The sequence below is a fragment of the Myxocyprinus asiaticus genome, chromosome 4, assembly GCF_019703515.2.
Source record: "Myxocyprinus asiaticus isolate MX2 ecotype Aquarium Trade chromosome 4, UBuf_Myxa_2, whole genome shotgun sequence".
Lineage (NCBI taxonomy): Eukaryota > Metazoa > Chordata > Actinopteri > Cypriniformes > Catostomidae > Myxocyprinus > Myxocyprinus asiaticus.
In genome coordinates, this window is record NC_059347.1 from 20873274 (window position 1) to 20893924 (window position 20651).

Genomic DNA, 20651 nt, shown 5'->3' on the forward strand with positions numbered 1-20651 from the left:
ACCTAAGAACGTTCTAGGTTCTTATTAGTTTGTCACACATGCCAACGTTAGGGGAACGTCCTGTGTTGTCTCATATATGATCGTCGGGGGCTGTTCAGCCCTAATTTGTTCTTGCTTAAAAAAAAAAGCACGACGCATTTAACAGAATGCAAGTGTCTCGAGACGCGCTTTTGAAAGCCGAATTTCTCTTTTTACATGACACGTCGTCTTAAAAACGCGACGCTGATCGAAAACAAGACGCAACGCATATACAGAACGCTGATGTCTCGAGACGCGCAGTTGACGCTCTTTTTTACGTGAACCTTCGTGCGACAGTGAAAAAACAGCTGGACGTGGCTTCCATTTAGCGCATATTTACATAGAAAGACAATATTTAAGAAAGGCGCACACGGACACATTGCGCGCACGGTGTGAACGGCCACTTCCGTTCAAGGACCTTTTGAGCTTAGGAGAAATGAGACACAAACACCTTCCTCTTTGTCATACATCAGGAAGTGATGCGTATACGCAACCTTATGCTTTCTGAAGCTGGATTTCCCCGCATCAGTCAGTGCTATGAAGGATTAGCAAAGTTTTGCTTAATAATGTCATCCATTTCAACACCTGATCCGTCTGCGGTAGGTGCGCTCGTTGTTTACAGATTTTCTGACATTACTGTTCCAGCCACACGAGTTAAAGTTTTTTTTTGTTTTTGTTTTTTTTTGTGGCGAAATCTAATATTTTTCTGTTGTTTGAACAATCTGGCATGACACCTGGAAGCTTGAACTAAATTCAAATGAGCAATCAGCAAATTCACAAATTCTCATGAATGAGGAACCTCGGGGACATTTTCAACTTTTTTTGAATGGAATGACGATCCCCACATAGTTCACAAACATTGGTACTCCTTATATGAGGTTTTGACAAATAAATGCACTAAAAAGTGAAACTGAAAACGGCAGTTGTTAAAGAGCTATTTCTACTTGACCTGACCTTTTAAATATTTTTCGTTGGTGTAACCTAATGTAGTCAGATAGATTTATTCATATTATTATTTTAAATATATTATTAATATTATTTTATATTATTCACCATGTGGGGCGATACATACATTTCAAAGGCTCTTAATTAATTAGTTGTCATAAAACTGTGTTTATAAAAATTATACTTTAATGAATTGTAAAATTGTGGTTTAAAGTAGCTGTAGATGACGTATAACAGTGTAACAGCACAGGACACTGCTGTCACTGCCTGAAATATCATGTCAGCTACTTTGCATTTCGCAGGTGCTGTACTGAACGTGTAAACCTGAGAGCAGCTGGTCAAGCAGTCACTATTGAGCATCATCTGGTATCCTCCATCATGTCAGATTTGAATGACAACTCTTTGAACATAAATTTATTGAAAGAATCTGTGTTAAAGAGGCTCAGCGAGTCTCTTGACAAGGCCAACAATAAGGGATGGCGAAAACTGGGGGAGATCGTGAAAAGAGACAAGCGATTCAAAGTGAGGTAACAACTTCATCTTTATCAAACCTTTAGTGTGGCCTCAAGATATTTTCTTGACTTTTCTGTTGGATATAGTATGTTTCAACAATGTGTCTGCTTGTTTTCAAATGTTAACACTTAAAGGAATATTCAAGGTTCAATACAAGTTAAGCTGAATTGACTGCATTTATGGAATAATGTTGATAACCACAAAAATTAATTTCGACTTGTCCCTAATTTTCTTAAAAAAAAAAAAAAAAAGCCAAAATCTAGGTTACAGTGAGGCACTTACAAAGGAAGTAAATGAGGCCAGTTTTTGGAGGGTTTAAAGGCGGAAATGTGAAGCTTATAATTTTGTAAAAGCGCTTACATTAATTCTTCTGCTAAAATTCATGTATTATTTATTTCTTCTTCTTGGCAAACAATCAAATGGACACATCGATCTCCAGTATGAAGGCTGCCGTATGCTGCAGATCCTCCTGGCCGCAGAAGATCTTCCTCTCCTTTGGTGTCTTGGTCATCCTGATCTGACGCCTCAGTCTCTCGTATAGTGGGCATTGCTGCAGAAGATGTTCTGTTGTCATGCTGCCAGTCTGACTAGTGCACTGATCTGACTGGCCGATTCAGAACTTGGAGAACAGGTGGTGGTTGAGGTTGTTGTGGCCTGTGCGCAACCTGAAAATGGTCACCTGCTTAGATCTTGTTAGTAGGTGTTATAGGTCAGCGCTGTCGTAGGGTGGGTGTTGGTGCAACCACTTGCTGTGTTGCCTGGCCTTGATGATAGTTTTGGCTCTTTGTAAGTGGTAGATTTGTGATGGAATCCACTGCAAGGTGACTGTATGGGCTCTACAAAGGAAGGTGAGAGATGAGGATAAATCATTCAGTTCTTTGTCTCTGGCAGTCTGAAGCACCTGCAGGACAGACAGGGCATCTGTAAAGAAGACAATGGTACTGGAGGTGTTGCAGCTGTTCTCAAAAAAGGCTGCACCTGTTTTAATGGCTACTGCTTCTGCTGTAGTTGGTGGAGTACAAGCCAGTAGCGAGGGAGATCCTTTCTTCTCTTCCTCCTGCATTCTTAATATATATTCTGAGCCCACAGTTTCTGATAGCATCTTCAGCAGAGCCGTCTGTGTAGACATGGGTCCAGCTATTTTTAGGGTAGTTATTCTGGATGTGTTCTATGGTGTAGGACTTCTTCACAGTACTGCTTTGAGAGCCTTTCTTGCCAACACCAGGAATACTGCACTGTATCAGGGGAAAGCTGGCTTCACTCCAGACAGGGTGCTCAAGGTACTGAGGTATATCTTTCAGCTTATAAACAGTAAGATCTGGATGTTGCCTCTCTAAAATCCTTGTATGGTGGACAAAGCTTCCCTTCTTCCGTCTTCCTTTAGTCGGCTGTGACAGTCTGACCCTCATTGGGTGGTCTGGTAGTCTTTTGAACTTGGCTGCATTGGTAAGGAGTTTTATGTCTTATCTGTTTTCAAGAAATTCTAGACCTGTGGTATTTTCAAGCTCCTGGATATGGGTTGACTTCATGGCTCCGATGATGATCCTGGTCACTTGATTCTGCTCTTTGCTGACCTTTTCATAGCTGGACTTGACTGCCATGCCCCATGTAGTCATAGCATACTCAAGAACTGGTCTATCTATGCCTGAGTACATTTTTGTGAGTATTCTGTCATCTGCACCCCAGTTTGGACCAGCCAATTTCTTCAACAGTGCCAGCTGCATCTTGGCTTTAGCTTCAGCTTTTTTTGTCTGTTGCTTCCAGATCAGTCTCTTGTCAAAAGTTACCCTGAGGTATGTGGGGTTGTCCTCATCAGTGAGATTTCGAGGGTAGCCCTCTGTTCCTTTGGGGACAGGCTGAAGATCGTGTAGGCAGTCTTTTTAGGGTTGATTTTCTCAAGCCACTTCTTTGTCCAGTCCTGTAGAACCTCCTGAAGCCTCTAATTGGCAGTGGATAGATGTTCTTCTGAGCACCAGAGTATGAGATCGTCAGCGTAGTTGGCCTCATTAACATTTCGAGGCAGGTTTCTGAACATGCAGCCTGATACACCACTCTTCCAGAGATTCAGTCTCAATGCATCCTTCTGGACCTTATCATAGGCCTTCTCCATATCAATCCATACAGTCAGAGTACAGTGCGTTTTTTGTCTTGATAGCTGTCTTCAATCACCTGGACAATATACAGTATGTCACCTGGTCCTCAATTGAATGTATAGCCTGAAGCCTGCCTGTTCTGGAGTGATGATGTTTTTTTTCTTCATATGCCATGAGAGTCAGGTGTTTATAAGCCTTTTCATTACTTTTCTTGCACAGCTGTAAGGCTTATGGGTCTGTAAATGCCCACCTTTATCTTTGTTTTTCTTGTGGATTGGCACCATGTCAGCTTATCGCCAGACCTGCGGAACATGGCCTGTCTTCCAGCTGTTGTTTATTATTGCTAGAAGCTTTATTTTGGCTTTCATTCCAAGATGTTGCATCATTTCATTGGTGACTTTGTCTGGACCAGGGTATTTCTTTTCATTCTAGGTCTTCAATGTTTCTTCAAATTCATTCATGCTGACTGGATTGTTTATATAATCTTCTTGCAGCTCATAACTGGTGGTGTTACTCTGTTCTTCACAGACTTGGTGTTTTCTGTAGTCTGGTACAAAGAGGTTACTGACCTGTTCGTAGTTGTCAATAAAGCAGTTTGTAGCTCTTCTTCCTGTCAGGATTTTTTTGTATTGTTCAATAGTGACAGGAGATGCTCTTGTGTCCTCATCATTCATTACTTTTACAAGCTTCCAGAGCTTCTTTCCATCCCTGTCCAGATTTAGCTTTTCTGTCTTCTCTCTCATGATCTTGCGGCTTGGATGTAGGCTCTTCTATATTTTGCAGTGCGGGCTTTATGAGCTATGTTATTTTCTGTTGTTGAGTTGTTCTCAAGTTTTTGCCTCATTCTAGAGACTTCATTTTCAAGTTCCTGCAGCTCTTTTGTCTGGTAAGCCTGTAGTTAATGGAATTGTTTCTGAAGAAGCTTTCAGGATCGCTTGATTGAAGCTTGCAGAGGCCCTGTTGATGTTTCGGTCTTCTGCTTTTACACTGTCGGAGTGCAGGTCTGAAAGATTTGTGAACTTGTCCCAGTCTCCTTTTTTATAGTTCTACCTGGGAAAGGTCTTGGGTTTTTAGGTCTACACTACCCTTCAAAAGTTTGGGGTCACTTGCCTTAAATGTTTCTCATGATCTTAAAAACCTTTTGATTTGAAGGCGTATGCTTAAATGTTTGAAATTAGTTTTGTAGACAAAAATATAATTGTGCCAACATATTAATTTATTTAATTACAAAACTAAAATTTTATTACAAAAAAAAAGTATTTGAAATGGATGACTTGGACCAAATGATTAAGAAAAGCAGCCAATAAGTGCCCAACATATAGATGGGAACTCCTTCAATACTGTTTAAAAAGCATCCCAGGGTGATATTTCAAGAAGTTGGTTGAGAAAATGTCAAGAGTACATGTCTGCACATTCTAGGCAAAGGGTGGCCACTTTTAAGATGCTAAAATATAACAGTTTTGATTTATTTTGGATTTTGTTTAGTCACAACATAATTCCCATAGTTCCATTTATATTATTCCACAGTTTTGATGACTTTACTATTATTCTAAAATGTGAAAAAAATAAATAAATAAAGAATGAGTAAGTGACCCTACACTTTTGAACGGTAGTGTATATTGCAAGTTTATAGTCAGCTTGACTGGTCTGTTGTCACTGCCTTCTAACTGGCTCACTACCCCTCTGGCTGTTTTCTTGGAAAGGTCGTCAGTTGCAAAGGCTAGGTCTGGAGTAGATGTAGACATCAGTCTGTGAGAGAAGAATGTTGATGGGTCTTCTGGATTGTTCAGCAGGATCATCTTGCTATTGTTCTGCCAGTCCTCCACTTCTTTTCCTATTCTGTCTGTCTCCTCGTAATCCCAACGGGTGAAGTGACTGTTGAAATCTCCAACTCCCAGGCAATTTTCAAGAGAGCACTTAATCAGCAGGGCAGTATACTCTAAAGATGGTTATGACAGAGTTGCCTACTGTGAATATGGCTCCATGAATCTCAGCTTCCACTTTGAAATCTATGACTGGAATACTGTTTCTGATGAGCAAGAGCACTCCTCCATTATGTCTTTCCTCTCTATCCATCCTGAAGGTCTGGTATCCTCTTATGGTAAATATATGGTTTGGGTTGATGTGTGCCACTTGGATTCAGACCACATCAATATTATCTACATGAAGTCTTTCAGTAAGAGGAAGTTTCTAGTTGTAGATGCCCTTTATTGTTGTAGATGTTTAAATAGTTTTTTATAGTTGTATTAGGGTTTACAGCGTTGCGTTGTCATGGCAACAATGTTCTAAAATTGATAACTTTACACAGAAAAGTTTAGCAAGCGATTTTATCATAATAAAATCATGTTAACATGCATATTTTTAGTGTCTTGTGGCTATACTTTAAAAACAGTGAGTATTTCAACATTTATGGATTTGCCCCATTTACTTCATTGCAAGTGTCTCACTGTAACCCAATTTTTATGGTTTTTGTAAAATAAATGAGGGACAAGTCAAAATTAAATTTTGTGGTAATCAACATTTTGCCACAAATGCTGTCAATTGAGCCAAAATTGTGTTGAAACCAGAACATTTCTTGCTTTTTATTCCCATTCACATGAACAGTCTGGATGATATGGACATGTGCTCGCTGAAGGTTTTGGAGGTAGATGGCAGTCCTTCCCGCACCCTGCTCAAACTCATAGGAGATAAAGGCTGTGTGTTGGGTGATCTGGTAGACTTTCTACAGATCATGGGTCAAACAGATGCCCTGCAGTGTCTCAAACCTTCAGGTACAACTGCCTCAGTGCAAACACAAAGCTTGTTTCATAGGTCAAGAGACATCACTGTTAACCTAGATATGTTTAAACAGTGCAATGTCACAACACATTATCTTAAGTTGATTGCTGTGTAATATTATTGTGACTGTAATATGTAATAATCATCAAATCAAGTAAAAATTTCAACACTGTATTTGGATTGTTGACATTAAATACTTTTGGGAAGTTGACATGTCTTGCGGTGTGACTTGCTATAAATGCCATCTACAATGACCGTAAACAGTATTTTGCTAAATTTTCTATAATAACTCTGTATGCTGTTTTTATGACCCCATAAATTGAGAGACTTCATGGAATATTTGTACTTTTAAAAATTAATTCGTCACATCACAGGGCCTTTTAAAAAGGAATAACGAAGCCAGTCAGGAGATTACAAATGGTGCGAGACTTAAAAGAAAGGTTGAGCAGTCACTGCACTACAGTCATATAAATCATAACCTAAAATCTGGATGTTGATTAAAAAAAATACATGGACATTTTATGCATCAATTAATCATTTACAGAAGTGCTTGAAGAATGAACATTAATCATAAGTGATTCCAAGGGTCTGGTTGAGAGATCATTATCAGTAGTTTCTCAATTTCTGCTTTCTTTTGAATGTATCTCAACAGGAATTCAAATCCTCGTCCAGCCGCAGTCAGTGTCTGTCATTGCTGGACACAACCTTCGTCTAAGCTGTTGTGCTGTTAGTGCTTCACGTGTGCAATATCAATGGTTTAAGAAAACAGAGGAGGTATGTAGAAATATAACATTACATGTAGGGAACATACTTAATTGTCAATCCTTCACATTAATTATATCATCCATACCTTCCTCCTATGATTCTTTCAGGTTCCTAACAGCTTCTCTGCAGACCTGGTGTTCAGTCCAGTCCAGGTCAAAGATTCAGGCTTTTATATCTGTAGAGTGAACTGTGGAAACACATATGAGTTCAGTCACTGGGCCCAGGTAGACGTCCTTGATGTTCCACCAAGATATGGTAAGTCATTTTTGTTCTGCAAGAACAAGTGAGGAATATCCATGGTAGGGATGCCGCAGTGTGTGTTTTTGACGGTTAGATTACCACCTGAGAAAATTCTCAGTTAACCGGTTTTAAGATTATTTGCATATTTTCTTTTATGCAACAGAACTGAGGTAAAAAAAAAAAAGTCATATTATATCACAATTGAACGTGCTAGTGGATGCGTTTCTTAGGAATATATGGACTATAAGAGCAGTCATACAATAGGAAAACTGATAAATACACAAAATATAAAAATGAAGTTCTGTATATACTGTAAAAAGAGACACTCCAATACAGGGCACAACACCGCAACAGCCCAAAGTATACTTCGGTCAGACGCGAATGCTGAGCTTCCATGTGCAGAATGAGTGCAGCACGATCTTTCTAACCGCACGTCTTTGAATACACAGAATGCGCATGCTTCTGGACTTATTTGCACTAATTAGTGGGTCCACAAGGTGGTAGCACTCACAGTTGAACCGTTGCTGTCATGAAGAAGTGCTAGAAGAAGATGTGATTGCTGGTAAACTACAGGAGACGAAGGTGGCAACAACAAACACGTCAAGAGTGCATGTGTGAGGAGGGCAGAAGTCTGAAGGAATATAAAGACACATTTATGGGTCTAAACTCCTGAAGAGAAATAGTCCATTATCCCATACTACCTGTGTATGTGTGCACAGTCAAATAAAGTATACTTTGACAGGCTCGCGTTCGAATGTACGCAGACGCTAAGCATTCGCTTCAAAGCCGAAGCATCATTTGGGCTTAATATGCTTCCCGGGCACAGAATGATGCACTTTAGTGTAACCAGAGTGCTTGGAGTCACTTCAGTGCATAACTGTAAGATTATTGTGTGTGCGCAAAATGTAGTTCACGGCATCCAACAGTTTTTTCTCTAGCAACAGTTTATTAAAGCAATACATTTTCTGTCAGACACCCCACTATAAAGAATCGGTAACAGACTTCATAAAAATACTGTTCTTTAATCTGTCCACAATACCTCACAAATAAACCTCTGGACTATGCATAATGAAGATAACATAAATTTACTGTTGAATGTGGGGAATTTGTAAAGTTGCATCTCTCATTTTCACCCTATAAAAGCAGAAATATTAACAGCAAAAAATATTAAACTCACTAATTTTTTGTTGGATGACTTGTGGAACATCTTGTCCCATTTGTAGGATGTGTATCTTTATATGACTTCAGTCCTCTGACTTCATTACATCCGTCAACTTCAGTAAGCCTCAGTCTTTCAAATGCTTTCAAACAGATGACTAAAGTTGCTTTTTTGGTGGATATGAGTCTAGTAGACCACATTCCTCTTTTATAGACCATTTCAAGTACTATTCATTGGTTTCAGAAGTGATGTCTTTGTTCCTTGAACATTTCCTACTAGTTGTCATACTCATTCAAAACAACAGCGGAAGGCTCTTCACTCATGGTGACTTTAACATGATTAAAGTTACTAACGTTAACACGATTGTCATAAAACGTCATTATTAAAATGTGGACTATGTTGTTCGGTGGCTGGATGCTCCCTGGATGAACAGAAATTAAAGTGTTTATATTGCCGGAAAAACAACTGCAAATGGACGCATGAACCACGCAATGGCTGAATACATGTAGAACTAACAACTGTAGCACACATTTTATCTCTAGTAGGTGAACAACATTTTTGCCAACTAATTGTAAGTTTGATATGTAGAGCTCTAAAAGTGACTATAGATTGCTCCCATTATAATGAATGAAGCTGCGCATGTCATTTACTATTACATTTACTCATTAAGCAGATGAATTTTGACTCCCTAGTATCCTTATGTTTAGGGGTGGGTGTAAGGGAGAGCTTAATGGATGAGGACCAGTCAGATAGCAGGGAGTCAGAATCTGGCGGGCAGTCCTAGATTATAATAGGAGCAATCCAATATTTCCATTCTTTCCGCTGAGGAAATAATTATGAGTATCTAAACTATGATACAATTTCATCGCCTCTTTCGCTTAGATGCTCAGTATCAACAACACGTCTGGATAAGTCACTTCAGGTAAAGGTTTGATGTTCTTTGAGAAAATATGTCAACTCAGAGCCTTATTTAAAGGATCTGGTAATGATACCGGAAGTGCTCCCAGGCCAGTAGCATTCTAATTCCTTTGTTATTGTTTACATCCTTGAAATGGTCTATATTTTGGAGTTGTTTGTTTAAGCCCCAATTCCACATGAATTGAAAGTTCACATTCAGTCCATGACACCTGGCCAAGCATCACGTGGCCACTGTCCGTAACCATAGAAACAGCCAGTAACCAGCCAGGCACAAGCGCAAGAGATCTTCACATTTAGGCTTCACATTTAGGCTCTTTTATATTTATAAAGTATATTATATATATATAATATTTTTGCCACGTGTAAAATAAAACATTTCACGGTTTGTAACCGTAGATTCTAAATTCTTATGGTTAAATTTACCGTTATATTACTAATCATGGTTAATAGTAAAACCATGTAATCGAGACATCCCTAGCCATGTTTCCATTCTTTGTTATAACTTTAAAGGTGTAATTCTTTCAATGTTATAATACCAACCTGGTCTCAGAGAATGAATCATGTTACTATACCTAAATTTTTGCAAATAGATTTTTACTTGGCTCATTGTACGTATCGCTGCAGTTTACTGGTGAAATGAACACTAAAAGGCGCTACAACGACAATTACTTTTATTCACTTTCACAGCTCATTATCAGTTCATAAAAACAGCTTTTTCACCTTGATCTTCACACAAAGTTATCTTATTATATCTAAACACTTTATACAGCATGACTTGTAAGGTGAAACATTTTAAAGTTTGCATTTCATAACCAACTACACTACAAGCAGTTCCAGTGTGATCATTGTGTGGTACCTCAGCTGATAAAGAGTTGCACATGCTATGCAAAGGACTGGAGTACAAGTCCTGCAGATCACGCAAGTTAATATGTGGGCTGAAAATATTACAGAAGCACCACAAAATTATGTGGTTGCTTCAACTGTTTCATGACACTGTCGGTTAGGTTTAAGGTTTAGGGTGAGGAGGTAGGTAGAGATTTTTTTTAATTAAAACTCAGAGCATTAACCCTAAAAACCTCATCTGTTTAGGAGAAAATGGAACTTGCTTTTAGGGCTACATAGTGAAATGTCCACTGTGTGGTGCTAAAAGCAAGTTATATTTTCCTCTAAACAGATGAGGTATTTTGGGGTTAATGCTTAATTGGAATGATCTAATTAAGGATTGGTTCAACTATATGTTTGTCTGTCAGATAACAGCATTATTTGTCGTTGATATCAAAATGGAAAATGCTATTATTTCTTGCTTTTGTTCAGGGTTAGTATCTCTGGTATCAGAGGGCAGGCCAAAAGTGCTGATCCAGCCTCAACCACAAAGGCTGCTGGTGGGTGATTCACTCTATCTGGAGTGTGGAGCTATTGGCAGACCCCTACCACAATATCAGTGGTACAGAAATGGAGTTCCAATCAAAAAAGCCACCAAGAGGAAGTACAATGTAAGAGGAGACCATTATTAATAGTTTCACTCTAGAGCATTTTAATTATACCTCATTTTTGAGACTGCAGTTTGGGTGTAGTAAATTAAAGGATAGTTCACTGAAAAATGAAAATTCTGTCATCAACTTCTCACCCTTATGCCGTTTTAAATCCCAATTCCATGGAAGTCAAGGGGAGAAAAATACAATGAAAGTGAATGGTGAATGGGGCTATCAGTCCCCAACATACTGCCTAACATCTCTTTTTGTGTTCTACAGAAGAAAGAAAGTCATACAGCTTTGGAATCTTGTATGTAAAAAAAAAAAAAACTAGACTGCATTGAACAATGACAGTGTTTTTTTTTTTTTTTTTGGTTTAAATTAGGTTGATCTTTTGTTGCCAGAGCACAGGGGAAGATATCGCTGTGAGATCTTCAGCAACAATGAGAGAACATGGAGCAATGAAGTGGATGTCATTATTGGTATGGAATCATTTGTTTTTCATTTATTAATTCAGAAGATGCTATCTGATCAAATTCGTTTCATGAACAGTAGTGAAGTCAATCTAATATGCATACCTGCAAGAAGATATAGATCAGTTGCACATGAAAGGACCATTGAAATGTTAAAGTCAATTTAATTATTGAAAGGATCCTATGAAACCCTAGTGCATAGAGAATGACTTGATGGTGCCATAAGCCAGTGTTTCTCAACTGGTGGGTCGCAGGTCTATACGGACTGGGTTGCGGACAGCAGGGAAAGAACAATGCCATGGTTCTCCCATTGAACATATTTCGGCGGCCGCCCAAGTGATAGCCTATTTAGGACTGCCGAGGCAGATTTAATGATAATCTCGCAATCAGCTAAAGGCTTCTCATCTGCACTTTCGCACGAGTGTAACGGAACGAGCTCGCGATCATGATCTGCTCTTCTCTCTGACGTGCGCGTGCGACAACCAGGCTTCCCTCGATATTGCGGAGCGCAGACCTCAAAACTGATGTGACCAATTTCAATTCTAGTATAGTTTAAAGCGTTACGGAGGAAGTCGAATCGAACCTCTCAAACCGTAGGCAGTCCTGACATGCCAAACAGCACTGAGGAGGAAAAGAGCAACACTGTGTTATGCGCTAATCTTTTTTCATTATACATCATCACCTTTACAAAACTGTTTAACGATTTTACATGAGTAAAAGTAACTGTTATATTTTGACAAAATGTTATAGTTTCATATGAAATAATCTAAAGGTAGAATCTATCAGACCTCATTTTATATCAACAGTGGCAGGTGTAGTTAAAGTTTCAAGATGTGTTTCAGCTATTTATTTTTTCATAAATACTGTAATTTGTTATTATTATTACTATTATTTAAGACTAGCTACACTGACCTAACCATGGTAATGAGGAGCCTTTCCTTCTGTGTAATATGTATGTTCTGTTTGAATTGATGTTTGAAATTAGGAAAGAAACAGGATAATAATGGGCTCATATAAGTAAATATGCTCTTCAATTTTTAAAAGGGGGAGAGAAAACTTCCTGTCGATTTTGTTGTTGACATCAACAACAAAAATAATGTCACTTGATGCATGTCCTTGTACTTGAAAACCATGAACAAAACTATGCAACATAAAAGGAAAAGCGACCCAGGATACATTAAATACAGATTATGTTTTTACTATGGTGGGTCGCCACTTGATCTGGTCCTGAAGCAAAACCAGTTGAGAACCACTGCCATAAGCAACATATGGTTAAGTTATTCAGTCTAGTGGATTTCCTGATTGCCAGAAAAATGTCACTGGTAAACCACTAAGAGTTGCCAATAAAGGGGGCCTGGGTAGCTCAGTGGTAAAAGACGCTGGCTACCACCCCTGGAGTTCGCTAGTTCGAATCCCAGGGCGTGCTGTGTGATTCCAGCCAGGCCTCCTAAGTAACCAAATTGGCCCAGTTGCTAGGGAGGGTAGAGTCACATGGGGTAACCTCCTCGTGGTTGCCATAATGTTGTTCATTCTCAGTGGGGTGCTTGGCGAGTTGATCACGGACGCCACAGTGGACGGCGTGAAGCCTCCACACGCGCTATGTCTCCGTGGTGACATGCTCAACAAGCCACATGGTAAGATGTGTGGGTTGATGGTCTCAGACGCGGAGGCAACTGGGATTCATCCTCCACCACCCAGATTGAGGCGAATCACTACGTGACCACGGGGACTTAAAAAAAGCGCACTGGGAATTGGATATTCCAAATTGGGTGAAACAGGGGAAAAAATCCAAAAACAAAAAAGAGTTGCCAATAAAGATGTGTAAGCTGCATTCTGGGAGTTACAATTATTTTTTAACTTTATTTACTAATTTTTGTGGACACCCCAACCCCATTTTCTCCATCAAGAAAATCCTTGCCATCCTGAAAAGAAAGAGCCAAGGATATCGCCTGAAATTTCAGGGGCGATGGAATGCTCTGAAGGTATCATTTAAAGATGTATTGGCACCTCTCTTGTATCTGGGAACTTTTGGTGTCAATCCGTTTGTAGAATCTAAATCTGGGTGCATGTCAATCTCAATCATCATACCGTCTGCTTAAATGATTAATGCATTTCTTTAGGAGTAAAACATTTTTAATGAGGAATAAAATTACTGAGGAACCTTTAAAGGAATATTACAGGTTCAAAACAAGTTAAGCTCTATCTGCAAATTTTTTCATTAGCACAGACAATATTTTTGATTTGTCCCAGAGTTTGTAAAAACAAAATTGTTTACATTAATACACTTTCAATGGAAGGATAAGGCATTCTGCAGGGTTTAGTAGTAGCTCATATTTTTTTAAAGTGCAAAAATGTCTGTTATTTGAGCTTCAAATTTGTCTTAATCATCATTTCAGTGGTTGGACTTCTGTTTATGTGGATGAACGTCAGGTTATTATGTGATATCGATGTAATTCCTGTTTTTAAAATTCCTGTGGGTTTTTGTTTTTTAATGTAAACAGCCCCTTTCTGGTAACCTTTTGCTTATAATGCAAAAGCTACAGAGTTTATTGAATTTACATGGTCATGACAGGAGTAAAAAATAATTGTGTTATGTGAAACATGTATAATGTTTTCAGTGTGTATTTTAATATTTATCCTAGTGCAATGTCTTGGCTCATTGAGTTCCATTGTAAGTGCATTACTGTGAAGCAAAGAGCAGGTTTTTTTACTTGATTTGTACTTGTTTTTTCTCTGGTAATCAACAGCAAGCCACAGATGCTGTCGATAGAGCTTAATTTGGTTTGAATCCGGAACATTCCTTTAAATGTATTTCACTTTCTATCTTGACTAGTCTTGCTGATGGAGTTGGTGGAGGTCACAGCTTTGATAGATTTGCATGCCTGTAATGAATGCTTCCTGAGGAAATGGTACAAGGCTATTCTCAAAATGAACCTCATATATCTCAAAGTTAATTTTCTTAAAGGGATAATTCACCCAAAAATTAAAGTTCTCTCATTATTTTCTCACCCTCATGCCATACCATATGTGAATGACTTTCTTTCTTCTACTGAACACAAACAAAGATCTTTAGAAGAATATTTCAGCTCTGCATACCCTTACAATGCAAGTGAGTGGGCACCAAAATTTTAAAGCTCCAAAAATCATTTAAGTTCTTTTTTACTATACATTTTTCTTCCCTGCCCAGTAGGTATGCAAGAAGAATGCGAATCGACAAAAACACAAGAAGAATGTGAAAGTGAAAATGGAGATTTATAGTTTAAAAAGACATAAATATTGATCTGTTTCTCACCCACACCTAGCATATCACTTCTGAAGACTTAAATTTAACCACTAGAGTGTTATGGATTACGTTTTTGCCCTCTTTATTTGCTTTTGGGAGCGTAAAAATTTTGGGCACCATTCACTTGCATTGTATGGACCTACAGAGCTGAGATATTCTTCTAAAGTCTTTTTGTTCAGCAGAAGAAAGAAAATCATTCACATCTGGTATGGCTTGAAGGTGAGTAAATGATGAGAGAATTTTCATTTTTGGGTGAACTATCTCTTTAAGTGTATATAAGGGCTCATTGTGGCAGGATGGGGTTAGTTATAGGTCAGATCTCATTGGTTTCTAAAGACAGATTCCTTTTGTAATCTATAAACTGTATTTTCTCTTCATTACTACCATTGTGATGTGCTTTCAGAAAAGAATCTAATACCAGCATGTGAAATCTATTCTCTTTGATTTTCAGATGACTTTTTGACCAATGAACAGGGTAAGTTCTTGTTTCCATCACATCCAGTCTTGAAGATTTCTTGCTTATACTGACCAGAAAAACTAAACAAACTGTAAATCATTGACTGATTATAATTTTCTTTATCAGATTACAGTTTTGAGAAACCTTATGGTGAGTAGACCAACAGTATTTGATTAACTAACTTGAATGAAAAAACAAAATTTTGAATTTGCCGTTGGCTCTTCACAGCCCTTTTTCACTATAAATATGTGGCTCTCCCTACAGCTACAGACAAAGTGGCTCTTCTGATTGGTAACCTCACATATCGAAACCACCCACAGCTGAAAGCGCCCATGGTTGACGTGTATGACCTCACCAATCTGTTGCGGCAACTAAACTTTAAAGTGGTGTCTCTGCTAGATCTGACAGAGTCAGAGATGCGCAACGCTGTGGAGGAGTTCTTGTCCCTGCTTCATAAGGGAGTGTATGGTAAGGTAGTTTCACATACAGTATATAAAATTATATGAGAGAGTTATGATTAGCAAAAATATGAATTGCTCATTTACTCACACTCATGTTGTTCCAAACCTATATGACTTTCATTTTTCATGCAATAAAAAAATATGTTTTGAAGAATATTCACGCTTCTCTTTTCCAGTAACCAGGGCCTTTCGAGCCCCAAAAAGGTCTCATTCGCATTTCCGCATATTCAAACTAGGTGCATCGCTATTGGTTACATGACACATGAAAACTGATAGTGTTTGGCAACATTGATGTCAAACCTATAGTGCACAAGTTGACTACTTTTATGGTACTTTTTTGTACTTTATGGAGCTTGACTGTGTGAATTTCATTCGTTGCATGGAAAATAGCAGCTCAGACATTCTTCAAAATACCTGCTTTTTTGTTCCACAGAAGAAAGAACGTTTTAGAGATTTGGAACAACATGAGGGTGAGTAAATGATGACAGAATATTCAGTTTTGGGTGAATTAACTTGGAATCTTTTTGTTCTCCTCTCTATAGGTTTGTTGTATTATGCTGGCCATGGTTATGAGAATTTTGGGAACAGTTTCATGGTGCCAGTGGATGCCCCAAATCCATACCGTTCAGGCAACTGTCTCTGTGTGCAGAGCATTCTGAAACTGATGCAAGAGAAGGAAACTGGACTTAATGTCTTCCTATTGGATATGTGCAGAAAAAGGTGGGAATGTTATGTTAATGAATGTTTAATACAATTTTTACTTCATCGTAATCATCATCATTATAACACTTTGATAATATTTCAGAAATTTACATGATGAAGCCATGCCGAATGTCATGCTTAAAGTCACAGCCAATATTGTTTTTGGATATGCAACGTGAGTAACTGTGTTTTTGTCCAACAATATTTTGCTGGAGTCCTTTTTTGTTCTCTATCTGATATGGTATTCTGTAAGTGTTATATGTTATTTTTTCATGAAGTTGCCAAGATGCTGAAGCTTTTGAATTGAGTTCAAGTGGATTCACCAATGGAGTCTTCATCAAATTCCTGAAAAGGCGCCTCCTAGAGGATGAAAAGATAACTGTTCTGCTAGACAGAGTGGCTGAAGGTGAGGGAACCTTGACGTGTTGGAGTAGAGTTGAATTAACCATGAATGCAGTTTTTATTAGTAATAAATGCAGGTACATTTAGTTTTAAAAAAAAATGGAAGGTTAACTGTGTTGAACACAGTGTAATATACAGTACATACAGACAGCATTCCTATTTTTTACATTAATTTAACAGAATTTGTAGTACTGTTACCATTGATTATAATAACAAAGTTTAGTTAATGACCAAAAAAACAAAATATAGTCAAGCCATGCATACAATCAGCAATATACAGTATGTAAATTATATTGCATCCATTTGTGCTTGGTAGTGTGTCACTGTACAATCAAATGACTGTATTGATTGTTTGTAGATATGGGTCAGTTTGACCCCACAAAGGGTAAACAGGCTCTGGAGATCCGCAGCAGTTTGTCAGAGAGGCGTTCCCTCACCGATCCCATCCGCCCTGGAGACTACTCCGATCCAACCCAGGCACACAACCTGCTCTGGTCTAAAGCACATGGTACAATCAGCCATTGAGAAATATTCTCATGCTTTTTAAGTAACCTTATAAAACAGTTTCAACTTTAGTCATGGTGAGATGTAAGATTATAGCTCAGGACTAGAAATCAAACAAAATTAGCATTTATCAACCTTTTGCATTTGTGTTTCAACCCAGAACTGCCAGAGAACAGAATTTTGGACTTTGAGTGTGGAGTTCAGATAAAAATGGACTTTGCTGCGGAGTTCTCCAACGTGCTGGTCATCTACACCAGCATTGTGAAAAAGCCAGAGGAGATGATGTCATGTCAGGCACACATCACTAACCTCCCTCTGGTTAGAGGTCTTTTATTTTATATTTGGAGACAGGAACTGCAAAGTTTCATTTATTCACATTTATATTCATACACAGAAATAAAATAAATACTAATCTTGCACGATTTTTTAAGAATAGTCTTATTTTTTACTTTAACAATGCCATTATTATATTCTATAATGCTTTCATTCAAGCTCTCAGATACAGTAAAACATGATTGAAACATTTACAATTCATTTTAATTCATTCTTATTATCTTGACTTTCAAGGACCTGGATGTAGATCCTAAGCTGATGAATAAGGAGACTCTTGAGGAGACGGGAAGCTTCTTACTCTCAGGCAGTCTCCCTCAGCACTGCCTCTATACCAGGCTTAGCTCAATACAGAAACTCAAGGTACAACTCAAGTCTTCACACACCCTCATTTAGAACGTTTGATGACGCTGCATTGTTCTATTGGTAGATACTGGATCTGATTTACTATTAGTATTCAATTAAATTCAAACTAGTGTAAATTTAAAGGAATAGTTCACCCAAAAATGAAAATTCTCTAATCATTTACTCACCCTCATGCCATCCCAGATGTGTATGACTTTCTTTCTTCTGCAGAACACAAACAAAGATTTGTAGAAGAATATCTCAGCTCTGTAGGTCCGTACAATGCAAGTGAATGGTGACCAGCTCTCTGAAGGTACAAAAAGCAAATAAAGGCAGCATAAAAGTAATCCGTATGACTCCAGTGGTTAAATCTATATCTTCTGAAGCAATATGGTATTGTAGGTGTGGGTGAGAAACAGATCAATATTTAAGTCCTTTTTTACTATAAATCTCCACTTTCACTTTTGTTTTTTGGCAATTCGCATTCATTGTGCATATCGCCACCTACTGGTCGGGGCTGGTCAAATGTGGAGATTTCTAGTAAAAAAAGGACTTAAATATTGATCTGTTTCACACTCACACCTATCATATTGCTTCTGAAGATATGGATTTAACTAATATGGATTAATTTTATGCTGCCTTTATGTTCTATTTGGAGCTTCAAAATTCTAGTCTCCATTCACTTGCGTTATATGAACCTACAGAGCTGAGATATTCTTCTAAAATCTTAATTTGTGTTCAGCAGAAGAGAGAAAGTCATACACATCTGGAATGGCATGTGAGTAAATGAGAGAATTTTCACATTTGGATGAACTATCCCTTTAAACCTAACCTTCTTTCTTTGTTTCACAGGAGGAACTGGCATTCACTGTCTGCCTTCAAGTCCTGTTTAACTCTCTAGAGGACCTGGTCCAATGGAACATGGACGTTAACATTGGAAAGCCTCTCACTGCCAAACTGGATCTCAACCGGCCCACCCGGAAGATTAGCTGCCAACTGACCTGTCACATGCCCCATAGCCCCTCGACCAGCCCCAGCCACAGTCCCGCATCTGACCGCCGCTTCCACAGCCAGGACTCCTACTTTCCCCAGCAGTACGCCAACCCCTACCTCAATGTCTTTGAGCCTCTCCATGGAGCAGTTGGGGGATATGGGGGCTTTCCAATGCATGCTGGTCACACATATCAATATGAAAACATGCCATGCTCTCCTTTCCTGACCCCGCCAAGTATTCCCATTGAGACCACCGATGACATTGATGACATGCAGAATGAGTTCATAAATAGCTTGCAACTCTATAACCGTCCTTGAGTGTTTCTGTTTATCGATTTAGATGTTTTGGAAGAGCTCCTATTTCCATCATATCTTATCGACTTTGGCCAAGTTAGTCTTTCTGAGGTTAATCTATGATAGTGCTTTAAGGAATAGTTCACCCAAAAAAATGAAAAATCTGTAATTATTTATTCATCCTCATATGGTTCCAAACCGACAAGTCTTTCTTTCTTTTGCGGAACACAAAAGGGATGTTTTAAAGGATGTTCCATTTGCTGATTTCTATTCAACAGCAGTCAATAATGACTTAAAAAAGCATCCAAAAATATCATAAAAGTAGTCTATGTGACTTGTGCAGCATTTTCCAAGTCTTCTGAAGGCATACAATCACTTTGTATGATGAACAGACCAAAATTTAAGCTGTGAAGGGCTCAAATCAAATATGGTGGCAATAACATCAAACCTCATGGGTTTTTGCGTGCCTTGTGGTTTGATGTTATTGATGTGTAGCCATATTTGCTTTAATCTGGGAACATGTAATGCACCAAGCGGGGCACCTTACCTATATCATCCTATACAGAATGATTAAGGATAGTGGGGTCAGTGAGTTTATCATACTGTACAAATTATAGCCACATACCAAGTCATCACTACCAGCAGTTTTCAGTCCTCGACTTCATGTGACATTTATTACTACAACTTTAAATTTTTGCATAAAGAAAAAAACTGTAACATACTGTCATTGTAAGTATGTTAGTTAAATGTTACATTATAATTTATGTTAAAGATACTGTATCATTATCACCTCATTACTTAAAATGTATTTTCTCATATAGATTTTAAACAGACATTTAGACAAAAACCACATTTATTTTTAAATAAAAATGCATAAAACTTATGTGATGGTTACCATTTAGAATGTGTAAATTTATCACAACTCAGGCTTCATTATTTAAAGGTGAAGTGTGCAATTTCTTTGCCACTAGACTAGAGTCACCAAATGAAATTGTTAAATACAATATTGATTTGCTAAGTTCAGAATAGCATATGACCATTCTACTCTTACTATTTTTGCAGTATACAGATACAGCAGCAATAGTAAGAATATAGTATTGAATGCTCTTCTGAACACAGACATTCAAATAGGTGTCCCGAACACTCCCCCTGCCATTGGTTAGCCAAACTGGTAGTCTCGACCCAAACTCATGCCATTGGTTGAGCCAATGTTTCTGTGTTAGGCTGGTCAGGATGCTCAAACAAACAGAACAATGAGTTGAATTGCCAGAGAGCCACAGTGCATAATCTACTTTTCAGGGGCCCACAATTGTATAGTTGATTTTGTATATTAAGCTGGGAAAGATGAAAGTATTTTAACATAAAAAAGATACATTTTATGCAGTAAGCCATCCAATCAAAATTTGATTTAAAATAAAATAGGAAAATAATGAATGGAATAAAAAGAAATAATTGATTAAAAAGAAAATAACAGAGGAACCAAATGAAAAAACTCACAAATAGAAC

General features: G+C 38.1%; 1 protein-coding gene across 3 annotated transcripts; it reads left to right on the forward strand.

The window, feature by feature from the left end:
* Positions 1–477: 477 nt before the first annotated feature.
* LOC127439804 (mucosa-associated lymphoid tissue lymphoma translocation protein 1-like) lies at positions 478–20028 on the forward strand. 3 transcript variants are annotated; one of them, XM_051696016.1, is made up of 18 exons: positions 478–617; positions 1266–1490; positions 6174–6340; positions 7000–7121; positions 7220–7367; positions 10744–10922; positions 11287–11383; positions 13282–13356; positions 15109–15132; positions 15241–15264; positions 15379–15582; positions 16118–16295; positions 16381–16452; positions 16556–16683; positions 17038–17187; positions 17344–17501; positions 17751–17876; positions 18711–20028. In XM_051696016.1, the coding sequence occupies exons 2-18, from the start codon at positions 1342–1344 to the stop codon at positions 19167–19169; spliced, it is 2460 nt and encodes an 819-aa protein (XP_051551976.1). In that variant the 5' UTR covers positions 478–617; positions 1266–1341; the 3' UTR covers positions 19170–20028. The 3 variants fall into 3 exon arrangements, with proteins under 3 accessions (XP_051551976.1, XP_051551978.1, XP_051551977.1); XM_051696017.1 differs by having other exon boundaries at positions 493–621; XM_051696018.1 differs by lacking the exon at positions 13282–13356 and having other exon boundaries at positions 479–617.
* Positions 20029–20651: the final 623 nt, after the last annotated feature.

Coding starts and splice junctions, on each gene's coding strand:
- LOC127439804 (XM_051696016.1), top strand. CDS start 1,342: ATGTCAGATTTGAATGACAACTCTTTGAACATAAATTTATTGAAAGAA. Junction 6,341..6,999: donor GCAGTGTCTCAAACCTTCAG/GTACAACTGCCT, acceptor GTATCTCAACAG/GAATTCAAATCCTCGTCCAG. Junction 15,583..16,117: donor GCTTCATAAGGGAGTGTATG/GTAAGGTAGTTT, acceptor TCCTCTCTATAG/GTTTGTTGTATTATGCTGGC.